A 25868-nucleotide genomic window follows, 5' to 3' on the forward strand; every position below is an offset into this window, starting at 1 on the left:
TGTATCTAGGAGAAAGCAAAAGCACTTTATTTGGTCTTCTGAAGGTGGATACATTTAAGAATCTTTAAGATTACTCACAACAGAACAGCAACGCATTTTATGGACGACCATTTTGTGAACCTAGGAGGTAATTCTGACTTTGCTCCGACAATCTGGCGCTTCTAAATCAAGCTACTGTATGTTTTGTTTTTAGTTTTAATATTTGCTATTGAAAGTTCAAGTGGAGTTTTGTGCATTGTGTATGTGTGTGAGTGTGTGTGTGTGTGTGTGTGTGTTTGTGTGTGTGCGCAAGTGTGTGAGAGAGAGAAAGACTGTGGAGTCAGCTGTCTTAACCGTCTGTGGCTTGTGTACTAAAAAAAAATAATACAAGATTCATCACTTTATCTGTTAGGCCACTCTGTTCCACTTTTGGGCTTGAACTGATGTTAAGACTAAGGACATTAACTGTGTTTACATTTATTTTGAAAGATGAATCATGGGATTATGAAAATGATTACAATGAACTGGGTCAGTTGGCCAGTCAGAGCAGACTGTGCTTATCGGAAGAGGGGACTTTGTAGAAAATTATGTGTTTTTTTTATATGAAAGCATGTCAACATATTCTGTTACACCAAATAAGTATCTTTAAAAAAGCATCATATTACCCCTTAAGACTTGTCCACGCCCTCCTAAAAACACCTAATTTAAACACGCCCCCACATGTCTATGTCACAATGTGGGAATATTTACATAATGCCACCCAAATGTTCACGCAAAGAAAGAAGTCATAACTCGCTGTAGCATTGTTGCCGCCATGCTGTGGAGATGCTTTGTGTTTCATTGTGAAAGCAAAACTACGTGGTTTTATGTTTATGCGGTGCGATTCACAAAGCAATGTGTAAAAAGTCAAGTCAAGTCACCTTTATTTATATAGCGCTTTAAACAAAAAAGATTGCGTCAAAGCAACTGATCAACATTAATTAGGAAAACCGTGTGTCAGTAATAGAAAATGACAGTTAAAGGCAGTTCATCATTGAATTCAGTGACGTCAGCATCTCAGTTCAGTTTAAATAGTGTTTGTGCAATCATCTGCAATCAATTTAACAATATCGCTGTAAATGAAGTATCCCCAACTAAGCAAGCCAGAGGCGACAGCGGCAAGGAACCAAAACTAGATCAGTGACAGAATGGAGAAAAAATCTTGGGAGAAACCAGGCTCAGTTGGGGGGGGCAGTTCTCCTCTGACCAGATGAAACCAGTAGTTCAATTCCAGGCTGCAGCAAAGTCAGATTGTGCAGAAGAATCATCTGTTTCCTGTGGTCTTGTCCTGGTGGTCCTCTGAGACAAGGTCTTTACAGGGGATCTGTATCTGCGGCTCTAGTTGTCCTGGTCTCCGCTGTCTTTCAGGACTGTAGAGGTCCTTTCTAGGAGCTGATCCACCATCTGGTCTGGATACGTACTGGATCCGGGTGACTGCAGTGACCCTCTGGTCTTGATACATACTGGATCTGGTGGCTACGATGACCTCAGAATAAGAGAGAAACAGACTAATATTAGCGTAGATGCCATTCTTCTAATGATGTAGCAAAAGTACATCGGGTGTTATGGGAAGTGTTTTAGATTCAGAAATCTAAAACCTCACCCAATGAGCCCTATGCTCCATCTAGCCTGAGTTTTAATATGCACTTATCCCTGGACACAGATTTGCGGAAACATGGCCTTCACTTAATCTACTTGAGAAAATAATTTCAGAGTCAGAGTAAATCAAATGTAACAATTTATTATCAGTCAGGTAAATATTACGCCAATTACATAGTCAATTCATAGATATCAAATCAATACAAGACATCAAATTCTCAAAGATGAATCTAAGAGTAAAAGATGCATACCTGACTTCTAGTGAAATACACAATATGAAGTGTGTGGACACACTTCATGCTATGGGCTCAATCTGGCTACAGAAGGCCCTGATCCTTTTGCTGCAATCGTTTAAATACCTCAGACCAAGACAAACATCCCTTGAGATGGAGACAGGAACTAACAACTGGTATTTGCAATAACTCAGGTCCCAAACTTACAACTCAGTGGGAAAAGAAGGTAATTTACATGGAGGACTCAGGGAAATGACACTCCCATCACAGTAATCAATATATCTCTTGACTCTTGGGATCTTTATTGTCTTCTAATATACTTTTGTAAGATTGAGACCATTGTACAAGTTGCCCTGAGACAATTCAAATGACACTAAACATGACTGTAAATATCACTTGCATTAATGTAGACCATTATATTCTACTACTGGCCACTCTGAGTGAGCTATGTGAAGGGAAGGAATGGGATGAGAAGGAACTGTTGCATATGTGAGAGAGGCGTTTCTTGCATTTTCTCTCAGTGAGATGTGGGAAACGATGTCTGTATGTTAATGCACTTAATGTCCCTGTGACTTGGTTCTGTTTTGTTTTTTCCCTGTTGGCCTTTTTGTTCCTGTTTATTAAAAAGTATTTCTTCTCTGCATATGGACCCAGACCCTGTTCTTTCCTCAGCATCCTCCGCCGCGCCGTGACCAGCCAGCAAACATGGGTCCAGCAGGGAGGTTTCTCGATGTCCACCAGGGAGATCGGGCCATCAAGGATTATCAACTTCTGGTTTCCACGAAGCGTGGAAGAGTCCCCTGAGGTGGCAGTAGCCACTAACTATTCCCCCGAGGCGGGGGTGGCAACTCGGAGAGCTCCAGAAGTGGCGGTGGCTGCTCACAATCCCCCTGAGGCGGTGGTGTCCGCTCACGATTCCCCAGAGGTGGCGGTGGTTGCTCAGAGTGCTCCAGAGGCGGTGGTGTCTGCTCACGATTCCCCAGAGGTGGCGGTGGTTGCTCAGAGTGCTCCAGAGGGGGTGGTGGCTGCTCATGATTCCCCCGAAGTGGCGGTGTCTTCTCACGATTCCCCCAAGACGGTGTCCGTTCTCAGTTCCCCTGAAGCATTGGCGGCGTCCGCTCACAGTTCCCCTGAGGTGGCAGCGGCGGCGGCGTCCGCTGACAATTCCCTGGAGGTGGCGTCTGCTGACAGTTTCCCAGAAGCAGCGGCGGCGTCTGCTCACAGTTCACCTGAGGCAGTGGCAGCGGCATCCATTCACAATTTCCCCGGGGTGGCAGCGGAGTCCGCTCTCAGTTCACCCGATGTGGTGATGGTGTCCGCTCTCAGTTCCCCAGAGGCGGTGGCGGCATCTGCTCTCAGTTCCCCCGAGGCGGCACCACTCTGTCTGGCTGTATTAATTGTGATTTGTTAATTGTTACTTGTCATTTGTGTTTTGTATTCCGGTTGCTTCTTCTCATGTCCCTGTGACTTGTTGGCCTTTTTTTCCTGTTTATTAAAAATTATTTCTTCCCTGCATTTGGACCCAGACCCTGTTCTTTCCTCGGAACCCACCACTGCGCCGTGACAGGTTCCTAACTGATGACAAAGAATTGACAGAGCAGCCATCAAGTCTTAGACAGCATTGTAGGTTATTACATGTGAGGTTATTACGAGTGTGAGGTTATTATGATTCAGGTCCTATAATTTACACATCATTTTCAGAATTTAACAGTAAGAAATTACACGTCATCCAGTTTTTTTTCATATTGACTATGCATTCCATTCATTTTTTACATTTGTATGTTTCGCCGGAGCATGAAGAAATATAGAGCTGAGTATTATCAGCATAACAGTGAAAGCTAATACCGTGTTTCCCCGATGATGTCTCCCAATGGTAACATGTAAAACGTGAAAAGTAACATGCCTAGTACTGAGCCTTGAGGTACTCCATTCTGCACTTGCAATTGATATGATACCTCTTCATTGGCTGCTACGAATTGATGGCGGTCATATAAGTTTGTTTTAAACAATGCTAATGCACTTCCATTAATGCCAACAAAGTGTTCTAGTCTATGCAAAAAATATTTGTGGTTAATTGTGTCAAACGCAGCACTAAGATCCAATAGCACTAATAGAGAGATACAACTACAATCAGATGATAAGAGCAGGTCATTTGTAACTCTAAGGAGAGCAGTCTCAGTACTATGATACAGTCTAATTCCTGACTGGAAATCCTCACAGATACCACAGATTTCTCTAAGAAGGAATATAATTATGAGGATACAACCTTTTCTAGTATCCTGGACAGAAAGGGAGATTTGAGATTGGTCAATAATTAACTAGTTCTTTGGGGTCAAGTTGGTTTTTTTTTTTTTTTTTATGAGAGGCTTAATGTCCCCACTGGATGCAACAAATGCCTCATTTGTAATGGGTTTTACAATATTTTCTTGTCACACAGCATCACGTTTTTGTCTTTCAAAAGAAAGAGTTGACTGAATCAATGAAATGAGTCATTTTTAAAATGAATCCCAAGACATTTCATGTTGATGTCAACCTGAAACATTAGCATATTGCCTGTCCACCTGTTGTTATTTTCACTTTTGTCTGAATGAAAATGCAAATTCATACAAAGCAGCACTGCACCCACAAACATTGTTTTATCAGGCATTACAGGTATGATAAATATGAAAATGAGACCAATCACAGTGGATTAGTGTCATGCAAAGGAGGTGCTATGAAAAATGAATCTTTGAGCAAATTGCTTGGGAGTTGTTGAGTGAATAAGTTAAACAGAAAATGCATATTATAAGAAAATTGCCTTTAATGCATGTCATCTTTTTAATCTGGACTACCAAAACCTATGAACCTTTCATAACCCATAATGGGGCACTTTAAGAAAAAAATATGTTATGTCAATATATCAAATATATTTATATATGATATATACATACATGTAAATATTCTCAAGATATAAACTGTATGTCTGTGTGTATTTATAATAAATATATACGGTACACGGAAATATATTATGTAAACAAAAACTTGTTTTGGATGCGATTAATCATTTGACAGCTCTAATAAAAATATTACTTCTTAGAAGATAATACTAAAGTATTGCCTGTTGAGCATACATTAACTCCACACACTTGTGTTTACATTCTCACGAGGCGCACGTGGCAGCACAAGAGTCCCACCCATTGGTCTTTTCATAGAGGAAATCCTAATATGAAAGAAACTTAAAAAAAAAAAAATGTTCAGTTCAAAGTACATCCAATAAAAAAACAGATCCCTATTTTCTCAGTCCTAGTGATAAAAAAACAGCGGTTTGGGCGGAAATCTAAAGTCTACATTTTTTTATTATAGCTATGAATATGCAATTAAGTTACCGCCTAAAATAACAAATTTAGTCAAGCAGGAAAGTGAACACAAAAGTGCGCGAGGATCACACACAGGAGCGCGTGCGCCGGCGCGAGACTTAGAAAATCTTCTTGATCCGGTAAGAAGTGCAGTATCATTTTTAACACACTCAATATTTTTATTAAAATAATGCATGCAATTTGTGGTTGTGGAGCAGCTGTCGAATACACTGACTTTAGTACTTATTTTTTATTTGTATAATTGCAGTAAGAATTATCGAATGAGGAAATAACTGGACATAAAATATGAACATGACTTTGCCATTCAGAATTATAAACTTGTGTGTCATGCATTTATAATGCATGGAATGTTTACTAAATTCGCGCGTCCCATGTAGCCAGAGAGTAATTGATCGCGCAGCCGTATTTATAGATAAAACACATCCAACTGCGATTAAATGTTTATGATTATTAGTAAAGTGACAATATTTTACTTTAGTAAAGTGAATATATTTGACTTTAGACCTGGGCGTAATGCAAGTTGTTTTTGTTGTCGCTGTATTGTTTTCCCGGAAACTGATTGATCATGCAGCATAATAATATTTCCATGATAGGTCATCTAGTTCTGAAGAAGACAAGCTACACAAGAACTTGCATCTTACTTGCATACGAAGATTATGGTCAGAGGAAGGTAAGAACAATCTTATTACTGTAGTAATAATTACAGTTGTATTTGCTGTCATAGCAGTCTCCCATTGCCTTTTACTGTTTTTATACTGAGATCAAGGCGTAAGCATAGCCCTGACACAAACCATTCATGTTAAAATTTTGACATTTTCATTGCAATTTTATTGTGTATTAAGTTATGTTATGTTAATTAAGCTATTATGACCATTGGTTACTTTCCGTAAATGCTTGTAATTTCAGGTTTTATCGTGCATGTGGAAACATTTGTTAGTTCAACCTGACCAATTTATCTATTCCTGTGGCTTTAATTGGATGCTGGCAAGCTAGATCTGTGGATGGAAACACACATACGATAGCAAGATTAAAGAAAGAGGTAAATACATTATATGTTTGTTTATTTGGTATTTGGTCTGTGTTTATGAGGTACTGTTTGTGCATGTACGTCAGATAGTTGTAATGTCTGAATATTATTATTATTATTATTATTTTTGCAGTGCAACAAGAGGAGAACATCAATAAAAAAGTTTAACCACTCTCAGGTATTTCATATAAATAAAATGCATATACAGTGTCATCAAAAAGTATTTTAAAATGTAAGTCACAGTTAAAAATGTCAGAATACTTTTGCATTATTTACAAAACAATAAGCAAGTGTCATCTGCAGACAAAATGCAACAGGAACCTTTCTCATAAATAATTGAACTTTTCTGAGCCTGGGGTTTAGTCGATATTTAGTGGATATATTACATTTGTTCTCACAGACGTAGATCATCATAGCAACCTACAGTTACACTCTTAATTTTTTCTATTTTATAATTTCAGATTTGACTAACATTTTGCTTTACAAGTGCTTATTTTTCAGGCACAACTTTTGTATCTAATGCAATGACATTCAGACTTATTAAATGCAAATTACAGTTACGTATTTGTTGAGACATTGTAGGTAGTCTGTAGGTAAGATCAGTGACGTTATGTATTCATTGTGTGTTTGTGTAATCTGTAGTACATGGTTTCATCTTATTTATGTAAATGTATTGTCTGTTCAGAATGTAAGGAGGCAGATTGATCTGAGCAGCATGAATGAAGTTGTGTCTGACTCGTCTGATCAAGCTCCAGATGCACAGCCATCTCCACTCCCAACACTCAGGTGTGTTCCTGTAGTGTGACCACTTTGTGCGAAATTCATCAATTAACAACTGCAAACTGGCAGAGAGGCAGAAGTAGCATTACATGGCATCTTACGCACAGAGATGCTCAAGGGAACATCTGATTTTCAGTGGACTGTGGCATGTGCCACTAAAAATTGCTGAGCATTATACAAAGTTTTGTGCCACCTCTAGTAGTGAGTGACACACAAGGAGGTTTAAGTATTTGAGATTAATACAATAGGCTAAAAACACAGCGCTTCCATCTTGATATGACCCTTTAACTCTAGCACTCTATTCTAATTCTATAAAAAACTTGACTCTTTTTGACTCACACTCAAAAAAAAAAAACTAACACTAGCTTCTCTATTATTTTATTATACAAAAAGCAAAAAAGGCCTCTAACACTAGCTTGCTTTATTCTGTTCCTATTCTATCTGTGTTATAGAAAAAAAAAACTTTGCAACGTGTACTGCATTAAGCTAACTGAGACTTTTTATAGCACTTGCATATCATTGCTCTTTTGTTGATTTTGATTGCTTCCATTGTCCTCATTTATAAGTCGCTTTGGTTAAAAGCATCTGTTAAATGACTAAATTAATATAATAGAGAAATGCCTGATAAAATTCTTTACAAAATTAGTAGAACATAAAAAAGGAAGACGAAAGGACAACCTAAACACCCTAATTTAGTCATATTTTTAATAGTCTCAGCCTCAGACTTCACGCCCACTGACCTTTTGCTAAACGTCTGATGCATATGGGACACAAAAGTGGAAACACTTCAGGAGTGTCGAAGTCGTCATCGGATTGGTTGAATTCTTCAGGATTTCAGTGAGACGTGTGTGTTGCGTTCTTTAAAGTTCTGTCTGGAAACAAAGATGCCGTGGCGCCAAACCCCCACACAAAAAAAGAAAGCCGTAGTGTTTAAACTGTGACAACAAGCGCTGATCAGGAACAACTAAATGCTGGATTTTCAAAAGTATGTGAAATATTTAAAGTTTGCGGCACAGAATTTTTATATATATGTCAGCAATTTCCCTAGCCCTAAGTTTAAGTTAGTTGACATGGCAAGATAAAAAAAATGAATATGTACTTATTGGTACTACTTTAATTAGAATGCATCAGTTTTTTTTTGTTGTGGTCTGCAAACTACATATTTGTTATGTTTATAATTCCAAATGGCATATGGCTCAGCTGAAGATGTCCTTAAGTAATTTATTTTGGAGAAAAAAGATTGTTTGTGCTAAACAAATCATCACAGTATTTCAAAAATCAGCTTACAGCATTATGTCTAAAAGCAACCTGTTAAAAATAATATTTGCGATGAAGGGCGTATGTTACACCATTCCCATGTGTAAGTTACTTCTGGAGCCGCCACAACACACTGATGCTGATAGCTTCTGTGCATAAGATGATCAATCTACTAGCATTATTAACGTTAACCGGCAATAATCCCCTTAGTTTCTGTGCTACTGAATTTCAGGATGATTACAGTCATATGTTTTTCTGTATCTTTTTTTTACTGATACAGTGTCTGAAGTCTGTATTTGTGTTCTGTTCTATTTTGGGGAAGTTGGGGCAGCTCAGAGGACGTTTGGAGGAAAATGCTGATTAAAGAGATAAAGTACAAACACAGCAAGAGCAGTTTAGACAGACACCCATCGCTGCGACCCAAAATGAGAGCCATGCTGCTCGATTGGCTCATGGAGGTACTGTCACACAATCTACTCTTCACACTAGATTGCCTTTATAATGTCTCATTGTATACTGCCATAACAACATTGTCAATGTGAGGGTTAGTTATATACAGTGAGAATATCTTTCTTTAGTCCCGCTTTATATATTAGGTGGCCTTAACTATTATCTACTTACATTTATGTTAATAATTTGATACAATGTACTTATTGTGTAAATTTTTACATTGTACTTATATAAAAAAAAACTGCATGTTATAACAACTTTCATTAATTTCTGTAATTACATGTATAATTACACCTTAACCCACCCTAAAATCTACCCATACCTCCAATCCTGTCCCTAACCTTACAGTACACCTCAATAGCAGCAGAGGTGTTTTACAATACAATATGAGCACAACAAATACACTGTATCTATTTTTGATGTTAGCTGCTGTAATTAAGGTCATCTATTATAATGTAGGTCCTATTTTATCTATTTTCAACTTTCTTTTCTCACCAGAACTATTTCTTACTTATTCACTTGTTAAGTCTGACGTCACGTGTCACTGCTTCCGTGTCCAAACGCTATATCAGTTACCACGAGAAAACAACAAAAGGTGCTAATATAAACTCACAATGTGAAAGAATACTAGCGAAAAAGTTATAATCTTAAAACGATGGTGTACTGTTTGAGTAAATGAATTACTCCGGGATATTGGTTTGTTTTAACTCAGAGGGAGCCACATTAAAAAAGTTAACAACTTAAGTCATTTGTGGACGCGAACTGTTTCACACGATTCAGTTCTATTTGGTGAACTGGTTCAAGAAGATCCAGTTACATCAAGTGATTTGTTTGTGAACCGGATGTCATTGAACTGCAGTGAACGTGCTCACAACAGACCCGGAAGAGAAGATAATGGTGAATAAAGACATAGTTTTTGCTATTTTTGTATTTTCGATGCTTCAAAAAATTATAACTGACCCTGTGATATATTTCCAATATATTTCGGTCCATACCGAAGTCCGAGATAGCCAGACAATGAAAATATAAATATAAAAAAATATATGCAAATTATTTGTGTTTGGGATGCTGTGAGCATGGAGACTGTAGTTTACACTGTAAGTTTGAAAGCGTTTAACTTAAATGATTATTATGAATAAACATTGCTGAGGTAGTATTCTCAAGTGTAATAAGTCTCAAGTCTTCTTATGTCATCACTAAACAACTGAATAATTTGAATGAAGCCTTTCAAATAATGCAATGAAACTAAACAGATAAAATAAAAATAAACAGCCACTTTATCAGGTACACCTCTTTAATTGTTTGGTAGCACAAATTGCTAATCAGCCAATCACACAGCAGCAGCTCAATACATTGAGACGTCTAGATGTGAAGAAGACGACTTGATGAAGTTCATACAGCATCACAATTGGGAAGAAAGAGGATTTAAGTGACTTTGGACGTGGAATGGTTGCTTGTGCCAGACAGGCTGGTCTGAATGTTTCAAAAACTGCTGATCTACTGGGATTTTCATGCACAACCATCTCTAGGGTTTACAGAGAATGGTCTGAAAAAGAGAAAATATCCAGTGAGCGCCAGTTGTGTGGATGAAAATACCTTGTTGATGTCAGAGGAGAATGGGCAGACTGGTTAGAAAGGCAACAGTAACTCAAATGCAGAATATGTATGCAGAATACCATCTCTGAATGCACAACATGTCGAACCCTGAAGATAAGCTACAGCAGCAGAAGACCACACCGGGAGCTCCTCCTCTCAGCTAAGAACAGGAAACTGAGGCTCACCAAAATTGGACAATGAAAGATTGGCAAAAAGGTTGCCTGGTCTGATGAGTCTCAATTTCTGCTGCAACATTCAGATGATAGGGTTAAAATTTGTCCTGCCTTGTCTCAATGGTTTAGGCTGCTGGTGCTGGTGTTTTTTTGGCACACTTTGGGCCCCTTAGTACTAATTGAGCATTGTTTAAATGCCACAGCCAACCGGAGTATTGTTGCTGACCATATCCATGCCTTTATGACTACAGTGTACCCATCTTTGTACCCAGTGTACCCAGTGTACAGTGACACAACACTGTTCATCGCTGGTGGAGTTCATGTCTGTGAAGTGTCGACCGCTCTGCCGCAGGGATTCACGGCCATTGTTATTGTCGCAGTCTACATCCCCCTGTGTGCTAATGTGAAGGAAGCGCTTCGTGAGCTGTACAGTGCCATAAGTGAACAACAAACAAAAAACCCAGACGGCTATTTCATAATAGACTTCAACTACACAAACTTAAAGACAGTTTTGCCAAAGGTCTACCAACATGTGAATTTTGCAACAAGGGGTAAAAACACATTGGACATTGCTTACACAACAGAAACGAATGCATACAAGGCTGTACCCCGCCCCCACCCAGGGTACTCAGATCACATCTCTGTTATGCTAATTCCAGCATACAGAACACTTCTGAAACTCACCAAACTGGTTCAAATACTCATCACAGTTTAGTCAGAGGATGCTACCTCAGCATTACAGGACTGCTTTCAGTGCACAGACTGGAACATGTGGGAGGGAGCCACCTACAACAACCACCACATAGACGTGCAGGAGTACACTGAAACTGTGACTGCTTGTATCAGAAAGTGCGTTGATGATATGACAGTCACCAAGACCATCACCACATGTGCAAACCAAAAGCCGTGGGTGACAGCAGAGGTTTGTGGGTTGCTAAAGACTAGAGATGAAGGATTCAGATCAGGAGATAAAGCAGCCCTTAAAACAGCAAGAGCCAGTCTGTCCTGTGGCATCAAAAATGCAAATGTTCATATGCTCAAAAAAATCAGCAGTCACAGACAGCAGAGACACACTTAGCCTGTGGCAAGCCATTTAGTCCATCAGTGACTACAAGCCCCTTCCACAAGATCTGTGATAATGACACATCTCTCCCGGATGTGCTCAACCACTTTTATTCACAGTTTGAAATGCAGAATGACACACCTCAACTCTCTACATTGTGAGTTAATCACTCATTTATGCGACTAAATCTTCATTCTGGCGACTAAATTATGTCTAATATTAGGCAATGGCTAATAATTCTCAGATTTTACTCGCCAGTGTGTGAGTTGGAGGCTAAGTATAAGTTTAGCTCAGATATATGAATAAATGAATAAATGTAAATGTAAAAATGTAAATATGTGCACATATTTTCACTCGCAAACAATCTCTTACTGAGCGCTTCAGAGTTCCACTCTCTGTCTAGCGATCTGTGATATTTCTCATTTCATCCTCAATGGATGCGCAGCTTACCTGTTTTTAGTGTACTGTGAACTCTATATACATAAAATCCTCAATTACAGTCCGTGTTGGCCACAACACCTCGAGCACTACCACATTGAGCACAGGTGCCCCACAAGGCTGTGTGCTCAGACCACTGCTCTTCCTGCTGCTGACCCACAACTGCACTTCCAAGTTCAGCTCCAACCACATCTTCAACTTTGAGATGACATAACTGTGGTAGGTCTCATCAGCAACAGTGATAAAACACACTACAGAAATGAAGTGGCACAGCTGGCTGAATGTTGTGTAACTAACAACCTGTCCCTCAATGTGGAGAAGACAAAGTTGTGATGGACTTTAGAAGAAACCACCCCCCATTGACCATTGACCATCGACTGCTCGACTGTGGAAAGAGTCAGCAGCACTAAATTCTTGGTGGTGCACATCACAGAGGATCTCACCTGGACCGCCAACACCATATTACTCTCCAAGATGGCACAACAGTACCTACACTTTCTCCGAAAGTAAAATAGCAAGTCTCCCTCCACATTCTACAGAGGAATCTAGGAGAGTGTACTGACCAGCTGAATCACTGTCTTGTATGGGAGCTGTAATGCAGAAGACTGCAAGACCCTCTAGCGGACAGTGAACACAGCTGCAAAGATCATCGATGCCCCTCTCCCCTCCATCCTGGACATTTTCCTTACACAATGCTACAGCAAAGCAAACAGTATCATGAAGGACCCCACCTATGTTTGTGCAATTCTCCTCTATGCACACTAGAAACTTTTCAAACACAATGCTGTGTGTACATAATCCCACAAAAGACGCAGTAATATGTGTGTTTAAATGCTCATTAGATATGAGCCGGTATTCGGTAATGCAATATATCACGGTAGTGAATATGCATGATATTGTTATCGTGGGCACTTCTTACTTAGATATTACAAATTATTAAAAATTTGGAATGGATTTTAAGAATTAAAATAATGTGCTAAACTACAGAAAATGCAGCCTTTAATTTAATTCAATTCAATTCAAGTTTATTTGTATAGGGCCTTTTACAATACAAATCGTTACAAAGCAACTTTACAGAAAATATTTAACTTTACAATATTTAGTAGTAGCTTATAAGTGGTGACTGTCAGTTTTTGTGCGTATGACAGCATTTTTCAGAAAAATTTATACAAGACGTAGTCAGCCAGACGATGAACATTATTAACAGCAATTATTATATGATGCAGTCACACTTGTAGCAATATTTGTTAGTTCTGTTTGTTGATTCAGGGTTAGCATCATCTGGGGTCCTCTGAGAGGTCAACATCATCTCTTATCAGGTGTTCTGGATACACACTGGAGCTTGTGTAAATCCTAGTAAAACATAGAAACAAATATAGACATCATTAGCATAACAAATAACGACATCATTAGCATAGCTGCTGTTCCAATAAAGTAAAATTAATTAGTTTAACCCAAGTTAATGAATGAGAATGCGCAATTGATCAGATACATCTGCAGTCACATTTTAAGAGATACATTATTTGAATGCTTGGCGAAGAGATGTGTTTTTAATCTAGATTTAAACAGAGAGAGTGTGTCTGAACCCCGAACATTATCAGGAAGCCTTTACCCTGGTAGCCCCATAAATAAAGCCGCTGCACTACTTTCTAAAACATATTTGAATCATTTTAAATAGCCATTCAGATTTGTGTATTGGCTATGATGTTCATCACAGTGCCAAATACTTAAATATTTAGACTTAATAGGGTATTTAATGTCAAACTTTTTTTTTTCATTTTAATCTGGACTACAACTTGCCCTAGATATTGTTTGAAAGTGTTTTGATTCTTTATAGTTAATTCACACTTTACATGAGGGTTTCATTAGTTAATTGTCACAGTGTCTGGGTTGTGTTTCCTGGGAATCCACTAGATGTCCTCCTTCCACGCGGTGTCTGTCACTTTATGAATCACATTCCTCACGTTCTCTGCTTAATTATTGCACCCAGCTGTCACTAGTTACCAATCATTACACTCTGTCTAATTCCCATTAGCGTTTGTCTCTCCTGTGTATTTAACCCGGTCTTATTATGTGTCACGGAGTCCTTGTTTAATTCATGTCCGTCAGTTCGTGGTCTTGCCTTGTGTTCATGTTTAGTTTATGTTTGGATTGATGTTTTGGTTTCGACTCATGCCTGTACTGTTTATTCTCTTTGGATTATCCCTTAATAAAGACATACTCGCAATTGGTTCTCTCTCCGTGAATCCTTGTATCACCGGTCGTGACAGAAGGACTCCGTCACTGCAAGAGCCAGTGGTATGTCAGCTTATGTCTCCTCCCCAGACACAGAGCAGGAGAGGAATGGATTTGAGGGAACTCGCCTGGTGGTTTTCCGGGGGACCAGGGGAGGTCGCCGAGGAGGGAGTGGTCAAGAGGAGACTCAGCACCGCTCTCAACCATGGCCTCCCTTCGTCCCGGGGCTCGTGTGGGATGGATTAGAGCCACCGTCTCACCATGGTGGATGGAGAGGAGAGAGGAAGCGCACGTCCGCCATGGTGGCGCCACTGCCCATGATGGCCGCTAGTCCAGCACCGCGAGGCAGGATGGACGCCAACACAGCACCACAACATAGGGTGATCACCAGTCCAGCGCCATGGTGCAAGATGGCCGCAAGCTCAGCGCCAACGCCTAAGATTGCCGCTAACATGTTCTTGGATTATTTCTCCACGCTGTCAGAGATCCTAGAGATTCCCAAGACTGTTCAAGTCACGGCTGCTGAGCCAGCACCACAGCCCAAGATGGCTGCGAGTCCAGTGCCACAGCACCAGGTGGTCGCCTGGCCAGCACCACAGCACAAGATGGCTGCTAACCCAGCGCCAATGCCCAAGATGGCCACTGGTCCAGAGCCACGGCCCAAGATGGCCGCTCGTCCAGAGTCATGGCCCAAGATGGCCGCCAATCCAGCGCCACAGCACAAGATGGCCGCCAGCCCAGCACCACAGCACAAGATGGCTGCCAGCCCAGTGCCACAGCACAAGATGGCTGCTAACCCAGCGCCAATGCTCAAGTTGGCCACCGGTCCAGAGCCACGGTCCAAGATGGCCACCGTTCCAGCACCACAGCACAAGATGGTCGCCAGCCCAGCACCACAGCACAAGATGGCCGCCTGTCCAGAGTCATGGCCCAAGATGGCTGCTTGCCCAGCGCCGGTGCACAGGATGACAGTCACAGCTGACCCTCCGGAGTCGAGTCAGGTTCCAGTTGATCTTCCAGAGTCTAGTCAGGTTCCAGTTGACCCTCCAGAGTTGAGTCAGGTAACAGTTGACCCTCCAGAGTCGAGTCAGGTTCCAGTGAACTCTCCAGAGTCGAGTCATGTTCCAGTTGACCCTCCAGAGCCGAGTCAGGTTCCATTTGACCCCCCAGAGTCGAGTAAGGTTCCAGTGGACTCTCCAGAGTCGAGTCAGGTTCCAGTGAACTCTTCAGAATCGAGTCAGGTTCCTATTGACCCTCCAGAGTCGAGTCAGGTGTTCGTGGACCCTCCAGAGTCAGGGCTAGTCACCGATGACCCTCCAGAGTCAGGGCAAGTCAACGATGACCCTCCAGAGTCAGGGCCAGTCACCGATGACCCTCCAGAGTCAGGGCTAGTCACCGATGACCTTCCAGAGTCAGGGCTAGTCACGGCTGACCCTCCAGAGTCAGGGCTAGTCACTCATGACCTTCCAGAGTCAGGGCTAGGTACCATGGACTTTCCAGAGACAAGGCTAGTCACCGTTGACCTTTCAGAGTCAGGTCAAGTCACTGGTGATCTTCAAGGACAGAGTCAAGTCACTGGTGATTTTCAAGGACTGAGTCAAGTCGCCGGTGATCTTCAAGGACTGAGTCAAGTCACCGGGGATCTTCAGAAACAAGTGCAAGTCACCAATGATCTTCATGAACAAATGCCAGTCACCAATGATCTTCGCAAGCAGAGTCAGGCCAGCACCGATCTTCTGGAGTCCAGTAGAAACACCATGGGATTACCAGAGTTTTGTTGTCCCATTGGTCTGGCCGCACGGATGGCTGCTCAGCCCTGGGGGGCTCTCGTCCTGATCACACAGTTGTGGTGGTCTTCTGTTTCGCCCTGGGGGGCATTCGTCCTTACCACACGAAGGTGGCGGTCTTCTGCTCCGTCCTGGGGGGCTTCTGCCCTGACCACACGGTTGTGGCGGTCTTCTGCTCCGCCCTGGGGGGCTTCTGCCCTGACCACACGGTTTTGGCGGTCTTCTTCTCCGCCCTGGAGCGATTCCGCCTTGACCATAGGGGTGTGGGGGTTTTCTGCTCCGCCCTGGTGGGCGCCACGTGAAGTCCTTCATGGACTTATCCCTCCTGGTCTCTGTTTTGTGTCTGTCGTGGAGCGTCTGGTAGCCGCTCCGTAGGGGGGGTATTGTCACAGTGTCTGGGTTGTGTTCCTTGGAAATCCACTAGATGTCCTCCTTCCCCACGATGTCTGTAACTTTATGAATCACATTCCTCACGTTCTCTGCTTAATTATTGCACCCAGCTGTCACTAGTTACCAATCATTACACTCTGTCTAATTCCCATTAGCGTTTGTCTCTCAATGTGTATTTTACATGGTCTGTCTTATTATGTGTCACGGAGTCCTTGTTTAATACATGTCCGTCAGTTCGTGCTCTTGCCTTGTGTTCATGTTTAGTTTATGTTTGGATTGATGTTTTGGTTTCGACTCATGGCTGGACTGTTTATTCTCTTTGGATTATCCCTTAATAAAGACATACTCGCAATTGGTTCTCTCTCCGTGAATCCTTGTATCACCGGTCGTGACATTAATATTAGCTAATTCATTAGTTAACCTAAACTGCAAATGAAAAATTCTTCTTAATCTTAGGTATTCCAATATTTAATAACACGTTGTTAAAATCTAAAGTTGCAACTTTATTATTTAAGTAGCTAACATGAACCAAGACTTGTATTTTATTTAACAAAGATGAATAACTTCTGTAGCAAATGTAGCTATTGCTCATTGTGAATGTCAATGGTTAAAAAATAATGAGGTCTTATTGTAAAATGATACCTAGGGGTCTTTATAGTTCTTTTGCACTTTAATCTGTGTAAAACTATAGTATATTAATCTTTGTATAACTATAGTATAGTATAGTATAGTATATGTAGTATATTTATAGTCAGAGTCTGTCAGTAGGTTAGTTGTGTATAGGTTTATACTGATTTACTTCATTGTTGTATGTATGCATTTATTTAGCACCGTGGTCCTGTGAGGCACGACATTTCATTCCACTGTATGTCCACACATGTTGGTACACATCATAGAAAAGATTAGTAGATTGGGAGGGGGCCTCACCTTCTCTCCCACTGTCGGAGACGAGCAGTGCCGGCCAGCGGCAAGCAGCTTGTCGAAGCCAGGCCAATCCCTTCCAAGCAATACGGCCACCGGCAGGTCTTTCACCAGGCCTACCTCCACCGGTCAGGTGCCTTGGGGGGACGAGATGACCATCTCACGGGCCGGTACTTGGCGAGTGTCTCCGTGCACACAGTTAATCAGCAGGAAGTTTTTCTGGCCGCTTCGAGGGGTGCACAACCGTGACTGGGATGAGTGACCGCACAGCCTGAGTCCAGCCGGGCCCGGAATCGTCTTCCATCCACCTTCACCTCTGCTTCGGGGGCTCCCGCTGGTACTCGCTGGTGGACGATGCAGCCTGCCAGCCAGCCTCGCGGAGGCGATGGTGGGTCTGCGCTAGGCATGGGCTCATCTCGCGGTGGGGGAACCGTCGGCCTGCTGACCGGTCGCGCGGTGCCTTCGAGCGGGCACCGCTCCTGGACCACTCTCCAGGGGAATGGCGGCAGCCGGTCCCCTGCCCCGCTGGGATGGACAGCATCCGCCAGCTCGATCGCCTCCACCAGCAGTTACTTGGGTTCCTCATCCCGATGGCTTGTCTGTTGGTGCGAGGTAGCGCGAAGGAGGCGATAGACTACCACTCGTTCCGCTACCTGTGTTGGGGTGGGGTCTCCCTCCAGCAACCAATGCTGGCTGATGCGGCTGAGTTCGAGTTCGAGTTCGTTTATTTGCTATCAACTCTGTGCTCTCTGCTCTGCGTCGAGTCTGAATCTGACCACAAAAATGTTAAGATTAATCGGTTCATTTATATTATTATAAAAATGGGAGAAAATGTAAAGCGCGGTTTGGTGGTCGATGTCATTGTGTCCTTCACTAGTTGCCATAGAAACATGAAATGTGCTTGAGACTGTCACAATGATCGAGATAACTAGACAAGAGAGACAGACGATAATCAATGAACCAACAACAGGATTGCCAGCCAAACTTAAAGGCAGCACAAATCAGACAGAATATCAGACACACAATCAGACAGGATCTCTCGCTTGACTTCGGCATAGTTGTCGGCGGTCGTCAAGGGGAGCGAGAAGTAAGCCCTCCGTGCTTCACCGGTGAGGAGGGGTGCCAGCGCACGTGCCCATTCCTCCTCGGGCCATCTCTCACGGTGGGCGGTGTTCTCCAAGACTTGAAGGAAGGCCTCCACATCGTAACAGGCGGGTTGCTTGTGCCCGATGCATTGTAAGACGTCCTCCATTGCGGGGACGCGCACGCCGCCTTCCGTGGTGCTGGTGACACAAACAGGGAAAGAGGGAAAAAAATTAGGAGTTGGAGCGGTGATCTTGTCTGTGATTCTTCACTGTTCTGCCCGCATTCTCCACCACTTGTCATGGGGTGAAGAATCACTCGACAAGGGGTGTGTGAATTAAATGCCCCGGAGGGTGCATTTATTTATAAGTCTGAGGTGCCTGGTGAAGTGAGCTGATCCTCTTTCTGGTGGCTGGTGCTTCCCGTGTGCTCTCCGTGCTCTTTGGTGCCAATCAGTGGGTGTCCTGACGTGCTCCAAAGTGGGTGGGCTGTCGGTCACTCGCTGCTTTCTGCGAAAAATGAGAGAGGGATTAGACCAGTGTTGCATTCGGTTTGAGAATGTCTTCTAAGTGCCGCGTGTGCTGCTTAAGAGGGTGCAGCCTGGATGGGGAGCAGCTGTGACCGATCAGCCGGTGATGAGGACGTGCAGGTGTTTTCCGTTGGTTGCCAGGGCGACACTGATTCCTCCGGGAATGCTCGTCACACTTCCTAGACACAAACATCCCCGGTTTAATTATTCTAACAGCCATATTTAAGATGATCGGGTCGATGTACTTTGATGCATATTCATGATTAAGTTATTAATGTCTTAAATGTGCTTTTAAAATACTTATATATTTTTTCTTTCCAACTGTGTTCCTGCTACGCTTCCCTACTAACCAACTGTAACGATAAAAACTCCATAACTATGGGAAGAAAAAGTGTGTTCATAAAAAGATATCTAATCTATAGCAATGAGTTCAACCCCACCTTTCTCTTTTAATAAGAGTTTTTTATTAAAACTTATAAAAATATAGCATTTTTTAAACCTGTCAGAGAATCACTCTCCCAGACATTTTCTCTAGACTAAGCCCTTGTTAAAGCATAACAAAAAATAAAACTACAAGCATCACTAGATGATTCACTATATGACTAGTCAGTAACTGTTTGTGGAAAAATACATTTAAGTTCTTTGTCTTTTCTCTCTCTCTTTAGGTGTGTGAATCGTACGTACTTCACAGACAGACCTTCTATCTGGCTCAGGACTTCTTTGACAGGTACATGTTGTCCCAAAGTGACGTGCAGAAGAATCAACTGCAGCTCATAGGAATCACGGCTCTGTTCATCTCCTCCAAAATAGAGGTATAAAAGTGTTTAAAAACTGTATGCTTGATATAAACGATGAACATCACATTAAACTTGAAATTATATTACATCTGGTCAACATAAAATTATTTGTAACACATAAGGAGTCTGACATCAGTGCAAAAACAGCTTCACATTGAACACTAAAGAAAAAAACTAACACATTTTATTGTATCATAGCAGTCTAATTAGGTGAGCTATGTTCAAAGTTCACAACACCTGTAACTGTATGGCAGCTGAATTCAGTATTAACAAAGGATGTGATTTTTATATTGGAGTGTCTATTTTCAATAAGTGCAAATAGCCTGCCTTGTTGGTGCAGATGGCAAAACGTTTGACATACTAATTTTGATGCGAATCTGCCTTTTGGCAAACTTTTTCTCCCTTTTTCAAGTGTCATATTATATAAAAAAAAAAACATTCATTTTAAATGAAAATGAAGAATATAATTAAAAAGTTGAAAATAAATTATCTGGTAGGGTTAGGATAGGTGTAGGAAGGGCTTTATTGTTCTAGTAAGTTGGCATTCATTTAATAATTTGAATTCAAATTACAATTTACACTCAATAAGTTAATATTTTGTGTACTGTCTAGCTAATAAGCTCAATGGAGAAATATGTATAATCTGTCATAAACAGTTATGATTAATTATAAATATTTTGATCTGCTTTAAGTTTTTACTTGACCTTTCAGTGTCAACTGTCTGTCACTTCTAAGACCATTACTTTCCTGGTTTAGGAAAATAACTTTCTTACTGTACAATACTACTTGTAGCATGTAGCAAAAAATGAACAACCACATGTGTAATACAAGTAAGACTATCAAAAAGCCACAACAGCACCTACAGTACAGGAAAAAGCATTAAAGCTTAAGCATTTAAGAGAAAATAATAAAATCAACACTAACTCATTGATACCAAACATCATATAGATGAGGTTATATTAACTAGTGATCTATCATAAGCATGCATAAAACATATACAATACACAAAAGACAATAAAGTATAATGTGTGTTCATTCAAAGAAAGAGTAGAGTTACTTAAACACATTCCTGTGAGCCATAAACCTAGTGTTATCAGATGGTGTGCATTTGGTTGCTATGGAACCAAAGGCCTGATCTGCCTTTTTTTTTTAGATGATTTCTTTAAAATACAATTTTCATTTTTATTATTTGAAAGAATGATTGAATGCACTTTCCTTTTGAAATTTTGTAAAAATATATATTTTGGCTTGTGTCAACTGAAGTGGAGCTTATACATAGATAGATAGATAGATAGATAGATAGATAGATAGATAGATAGATAGATAGATAGATAGATAGATACCAATACTACTGATGTCTATTAAATTTTCCCCCCTAATATTTAACCACTATAACCATTCAGCTTTACAGTATAATTGAGAGTATAATCAGTATAATCTATTTTAACATGTATAAGACTTTAAAACATAACTTTAATTACAGTACTACATCAAACAATCTTCAAATAAACCCATTATAATAAATTTTGTATTTTAACATTAAATTCTAAAATACACACATATATATATATTAATGAGCTATGAGTTGAGTTAAATCCAATGTGTTAGATGAGGGAGACAGTGCTGGGCCTCTCCAGGACACGTTCTTAAATGTGACTTCTATAAAATATATTACATGCATGCACAGTTTTAATGCAGCTTTATTTGCATTTATTATTTGCATGCACGTAGTTTATTTCCTGCTTTGATATGAAATGATATAGGCTACTGGGTGCACCGGCGCCTTTGTGTGTGCAATTGAAGAGCATATGGACAGTATTCACGCTATGACTCGCACCTGACACCTGAAGTGAAACGCATGTCTAAAATGTCTCCTATTCTCAGTCATCCTGAGACTGTAAATAAATGCACTTCTTGTCAAGAGAAAAAGTGACAGAAGCAGCAGTTGTAAGTGGGGTGGCCAACCCTAGCCCTGCCCCAGCGTTAATGGAGTTAATTATTTTTAACGCGTTAAACTGAAAAAAAATTTGCGCCTGCATTAATGGCTAATTTTGCATAGTGTGTCAAAAATAAATTAGGTCTTATGTTTTTAATCTGCACTGGAGCCACTGTCTACATACAAAATGAATCACTGCATGTTCCTTGTTCTTATAGGAAGTATATCCTCCAAAAATCACTGAGTTGGCTTTTGTGTCTGACGGAGCATGTCTGGAGGAGGAGATCCTGCAGATGGAGCTGATCATGTTGAAGGTGCGGACCAAGCTGTAACCTCCCGCTCTCTCTCGTGAAGCCCATACAGAAGTGACTTAAACTGTAATTCATTTACTGGCCGCTAGTAGCTTGCTACAAAAAGGAGTCAATCCCATAGACTCCCCTTGTTAAAATGCTCAACTTTACTGCAGCAAATAACATGTTTACATCCTGGTGCAAAAAAATATTTTGCTCTTTATATCTAAATTTGCTCTCCATGACAATTGTGAGGGGGGTGAATTTTTTTAATCCATCCGTTTAAAATTATATTAAGCCTTAAAGTTCTGCATAATTAAGGGCGTGGCCATTTGAGTGACAGGTGGATTGCTAGGTGGGCGTGGTTTCAGCAACCAGCTCCCACCTTTTTCCCATTTTCGATTAACCCGGAGTGACGAGCGGTAACACACTGCCAAGATGGTGACAGCCGCCTCCGCCCACTTTTGGCTTCAAAAACGCTCTTCGGTATCCTATGGGTAATGTCACGGATGTAAAATGTTTTTATACAGTCTATGGTGCAGACAGAGAAATAATTTCCGGTTCTGCAGTGGAGACCCCTGAAGAGAGAGAGAGAGAGAGCGAGAGAGAGGATGCTAAAATTACAGTCATAAGTCATAAAAAATGTCAAAACATGAATAAATAGATATAAAAAACAACATGTTGAAAATAATATTTACAATTTAGCATGTGATTATGTGGTTTCAAATATTTTTTCATTTCTTTGTTACATTTTATATTTAATGCATCTGTAATTTTGATTATACATTTTTTGCAAATCTCATTGACATTTCATACAATTTTAAAATTGACTCATCTTTTGAACATTTATTTACTCGTATGAATGTCCCCTACTTTTACTCAATACAGAAAAGCTGAAAACCGGGAACATAAAAAGCATCTAATAAAAATAAAAAATAAAAAGAATGAGAAAATATTGAACTTTTAGTTGTGGATGTGTGTGTTGTTTAAACATGTCTTTATGTACTCAACAGGCGTTAAACTGGAATCTTTGTCCAGAGACTGTGCTCTCGTGGATGAAGCTCTACATTCAGATCGCATCGCTGTATGAAGTCACCAATCTATTAGAGCCTCAGCTTTCTCAGGAAACCTACATTCAGATCACACAGGTACACACGCTTTCCCCACACCGTTTAAACTATTAAATTATAAAATCTAGACAACTACTGTGAAAATTCTAATATGCTTTTTGTGTTTGTTTTAGCTCTTAGATTTGTGCATCCTTGATATCAACTCTTTGGACTTTAAATATGGAGTCTTAGCAGCGGCGGCTTTTAGCCACTTTATGTCAGCTGATGTCGTCCAAAAAGTATCGGGTAAGATTTTAACAAGTTCTACTGGTATATAAAATCTTCATGTTTCTAAAGCTGTTTTTGATCATCTAAACCAGTTTGAAGCAGTTTAATATGCATGTGCCCACATTGTGGCTTGACAAAATAATATTAAAACTCACATTAGACACATTTAATATTGAATAAAGCACATATACAAGTCCTATTTTGTATGTTGTTCCGGCCGTGACGTGACTAAAAATAAAAAAAACTATGTTGATATCGCTAATTGTTTCGCTGCCTCAGGTGATTAGGACAAAAAATATATAGAAAATATACTTTTTATCCCATCGTGTCTGGTTGGGACACCCGATGTGACAGTTTGATCCACCCCAAAAAAATCTAAGCATAAAAATATTAATACTGACAAATCAAATAAATGTATCTGCAATAAGGGAAAGTGGAGAGAAGAGATCTGGGCTGGAGAATTCACTCCATAGTGATTTGGTGGGCTTTTGTTAAATGTGTGCCAAAATAATCACAATTAAAAGAACCAAAGACTTTAACTACTGTCTACTACAGTCTGTGTAGATTGAATTTATTTAATACACGATTTTCACAATTTGAGAACTTTTCCACGTCATTCTAATTCATTGAGATGCACCTGTATATAGGTCAGTGGCTCTTTGCTTGGTATTGCTAGCAGAGTTCAGCCCTCGGCTAAAAATAATTGAGGAACCCTGGTGTAAATGCTAGTTCTTCTTCCTGACACATTACATTTAGTCATTTAGCAGATGCTTTTATTCAAAGCAACTTACAAATGTGAACAACAGAAGCAATCACAATCAGCAAAAAAGCAGCAAAACAGCAATGAAACCAGCAATTAAACATTAAATACAACAGTGAAAGAACCGCATAATGCAGTTTACTCTTTCATCCAGGATTTTCCTGTGCATTTTTTATTACAGGGATTTTCAGTTCATGAGTAAAATAAGGTCTGGTAACATAACAAAGCAATACTTGACGTTTTGTTGTACACATAAAGGGCACATGCATTCTTATGGCAAACATAAATTTTTAAAGATAACTGCATCAACATTTGCATTGTTTTTGTGTAGTTTATATTACTGAGCAAAGCATAAAGAGTATTTGGAGCATGTGTAGATCAGACTAATCTGTTTGTCCTCCACACAGGACTGAAGTGGGAGGCCATTGAGACCTGTGTGAACTGGATGGCTCCTTTCGTGGAGACCATGATGTGTTATGAGAGCGCACAGCTGAGAGAATTTGGCCAAGTGCCTTCTGAGGACAGACACAACATTGAGACACACGTGGACTACCTCTGCATGCTGGTGAGTCTAGAGCTTAACTCATATTAATCATAGAGATCTGCGCTATTGGCGGTTGCAGAAGTTTAGAGGTGGAATGAGGAACATTTATGAGCATGTTGTTCATTTTGTTCTGCGGTGGCATTGTTTCAGTCAGGTGCATTTAACCGTTTTTTTTTTTAATTTATGTCATGTTCTCATTTAAAGAAAGAGGCTCAGGAGAAGCAGTCAAAAAGCCTGGAGCCCTTATTCCCACCAACACCACCCAGCAGTGCTGAGAAACCCAGCCAACACTAGTGTTCATTCAGCAGGATCAGTGAACTGTGATTTTTACTGTCACTCTAGCTCTAGACTTCATCTCGAGCTCAGGTCATTCAACATAATATGTGCACTGCTATTTAAGTAGCAAAATAGACTTCAAGAAACAACACTGTTTTATATTCTGAATAAACATTCCCTGTGATTATTATGGTTCTTATACTTAAAAATATAGTGCAAATAAACAAGAGCAGGCCTCAGAATTTGTGTAGGAATTTTGTACATTTTCTATTTTATTTTTATGTTTTTCTCTGGAGTCTAAATGATGACTTCCTAAAATTTGATTAATGAAAATATCAAATTTCCTGCCAGTCCAATGTTCATTATACAGCATAGGGTTAATTTGTATATAGAATGTAATATGTTTACATTTTCTCATTTCAACTTTACCAAAAGCATTAAATTGTGCATTTGATTGTTCTTTATTGACACATAATTGTGAAAATTAGATGTGTGTCAATGTGTGTGAGTCTGTATACATTTGTATATTTTAAAAATAGGACAAAACAAATTAGCATAGCCATATTTATTTGACAAGTTAAAAAAAAAAAACCAGTAAAAAAAAAAACACTCCCTTGGAATGAAATTAAAAGTAGAGTTTAGCCAAGGCCTGTAGGAATTTCTTCTGCCTTTTTTGTGCTGCAAGCTTCAGGACTTCCTCTGGATTACTGGAGTTTAACTCTGTCTATCCAATGGCCTTGATCTGTGTTCAAAAAGATTAACCATCATTAGCTCCACATCTATGTACTGAACTGATTAAGTTTCATGTGTGATGGCAAATAGTTTCATCTGAAAATTAAGCAACTTCTGTACAAATCTTGCTTTGAAACTGCACTGAAATTAAATATTGGTACATATTGTTAAGACTGCATTTCTGCAGTATCTTGAATAAATGTCTTGAGACACTCAATGTGCTGAATAAAGGCTCATTCGAGTCTTTTTATGAATACATTT

General features: G+C 40.3%; 2 protein-coding genes across 2 annotated transcripts; both read left to right on the forward strand.

The window, feature by feature from the left end:
* The first annotated feature begins 2580 nt into the window (after window positions 1–2580).
* On the forward strand, window positions 2581–3261 carry LOC113120170 (antifreeze protein Maxi-like). Its single transcript, XM_026290116.1, has one exon. The coding sequence runs from the start codon at window positions 2581–2583 to the stop codon at window positions 3259–3261; it is 681 nt and encodes a 226-aa protein (XP_026145901.1).
* Window positions 3262–6118: 2857 nt separating this feature from the next.
* On the forward strand, window positions 6119–25643 carry LOC113120243 (G1/S-specific cyclin-E2-like). Its single transcript, XM_026290164.1, has 10 exons — window positions 6119–6245; window positions 6367–6411; window positions 6919–7019; window positions 8593–8728; window positions 19601–19747; window positions 21887–21982; window positions 22972–23106; window positions 23202–23313; window positions 24463–24620; window positions 24804–25643. Exons 3-10 carry the CDS (start codon window positions 6949–6951, stop codon window positions 24891–24893), a joined length of 945 nt encoding a protein of 314 aa, XP_026145949.1. The 5' UTR covers window positions 6119–6245; window positions 6367–6411; window positions 6919–6948; the 3' UTR covers window positions 24894–25643.
* The last annotated feature ends 225 nt before the right edge of the window (window positions 25644–25868 follow it).

Source organism: Carassius auratus, chromosome 19, assembly GCF_003368295.1.
Source record: "Carassius auratus strain Wakin chromosome 19, ASM336829v1, whole genome shotgun sequence".
In the NCBI taxonomy this organism is placed as follows: Eukaryota; Metazoa; Chordata; class Actinopteri; order Cypriniformes; family Cyprinidae; genus Carassius; species Carassius auratus.

What these genes read in the sequence shown, in the direction of transcription:
- LOC113120170 (XM_026290116.1), top strand. Translation starts at nt 2,581, where the DNA reads ATGTCCACCAGGGAGATCGGGCCATCAAGGATTATCAACTTCTGGTTT.
- LOC113120243 (XM_026290164.1), top strand. Translation starts at nt 6,949, where the DNA reads ATGAATGAAGTTGTGTCTGACTCGTCTGATCAAGCTCCAGATGCACAG. An exon ending in CCTACATTCAGATCACACAG is followed by an intron (nt 23,107 to 23,201) that starts GTACACACGCTT and finishes TGTTTGTTTTAG; the next exon opens with CTCTTAGATTTGTGCATCCT. An exon ending in TGGACTACCTCTGCATGCTG is followed by an intron (nt 24,621 to 24,803) that starts GTGAGTCTAGAG and finishes TCTCATTTAAAG; the next exon opens with AAAGAGGCTCAGGAGAAGCA.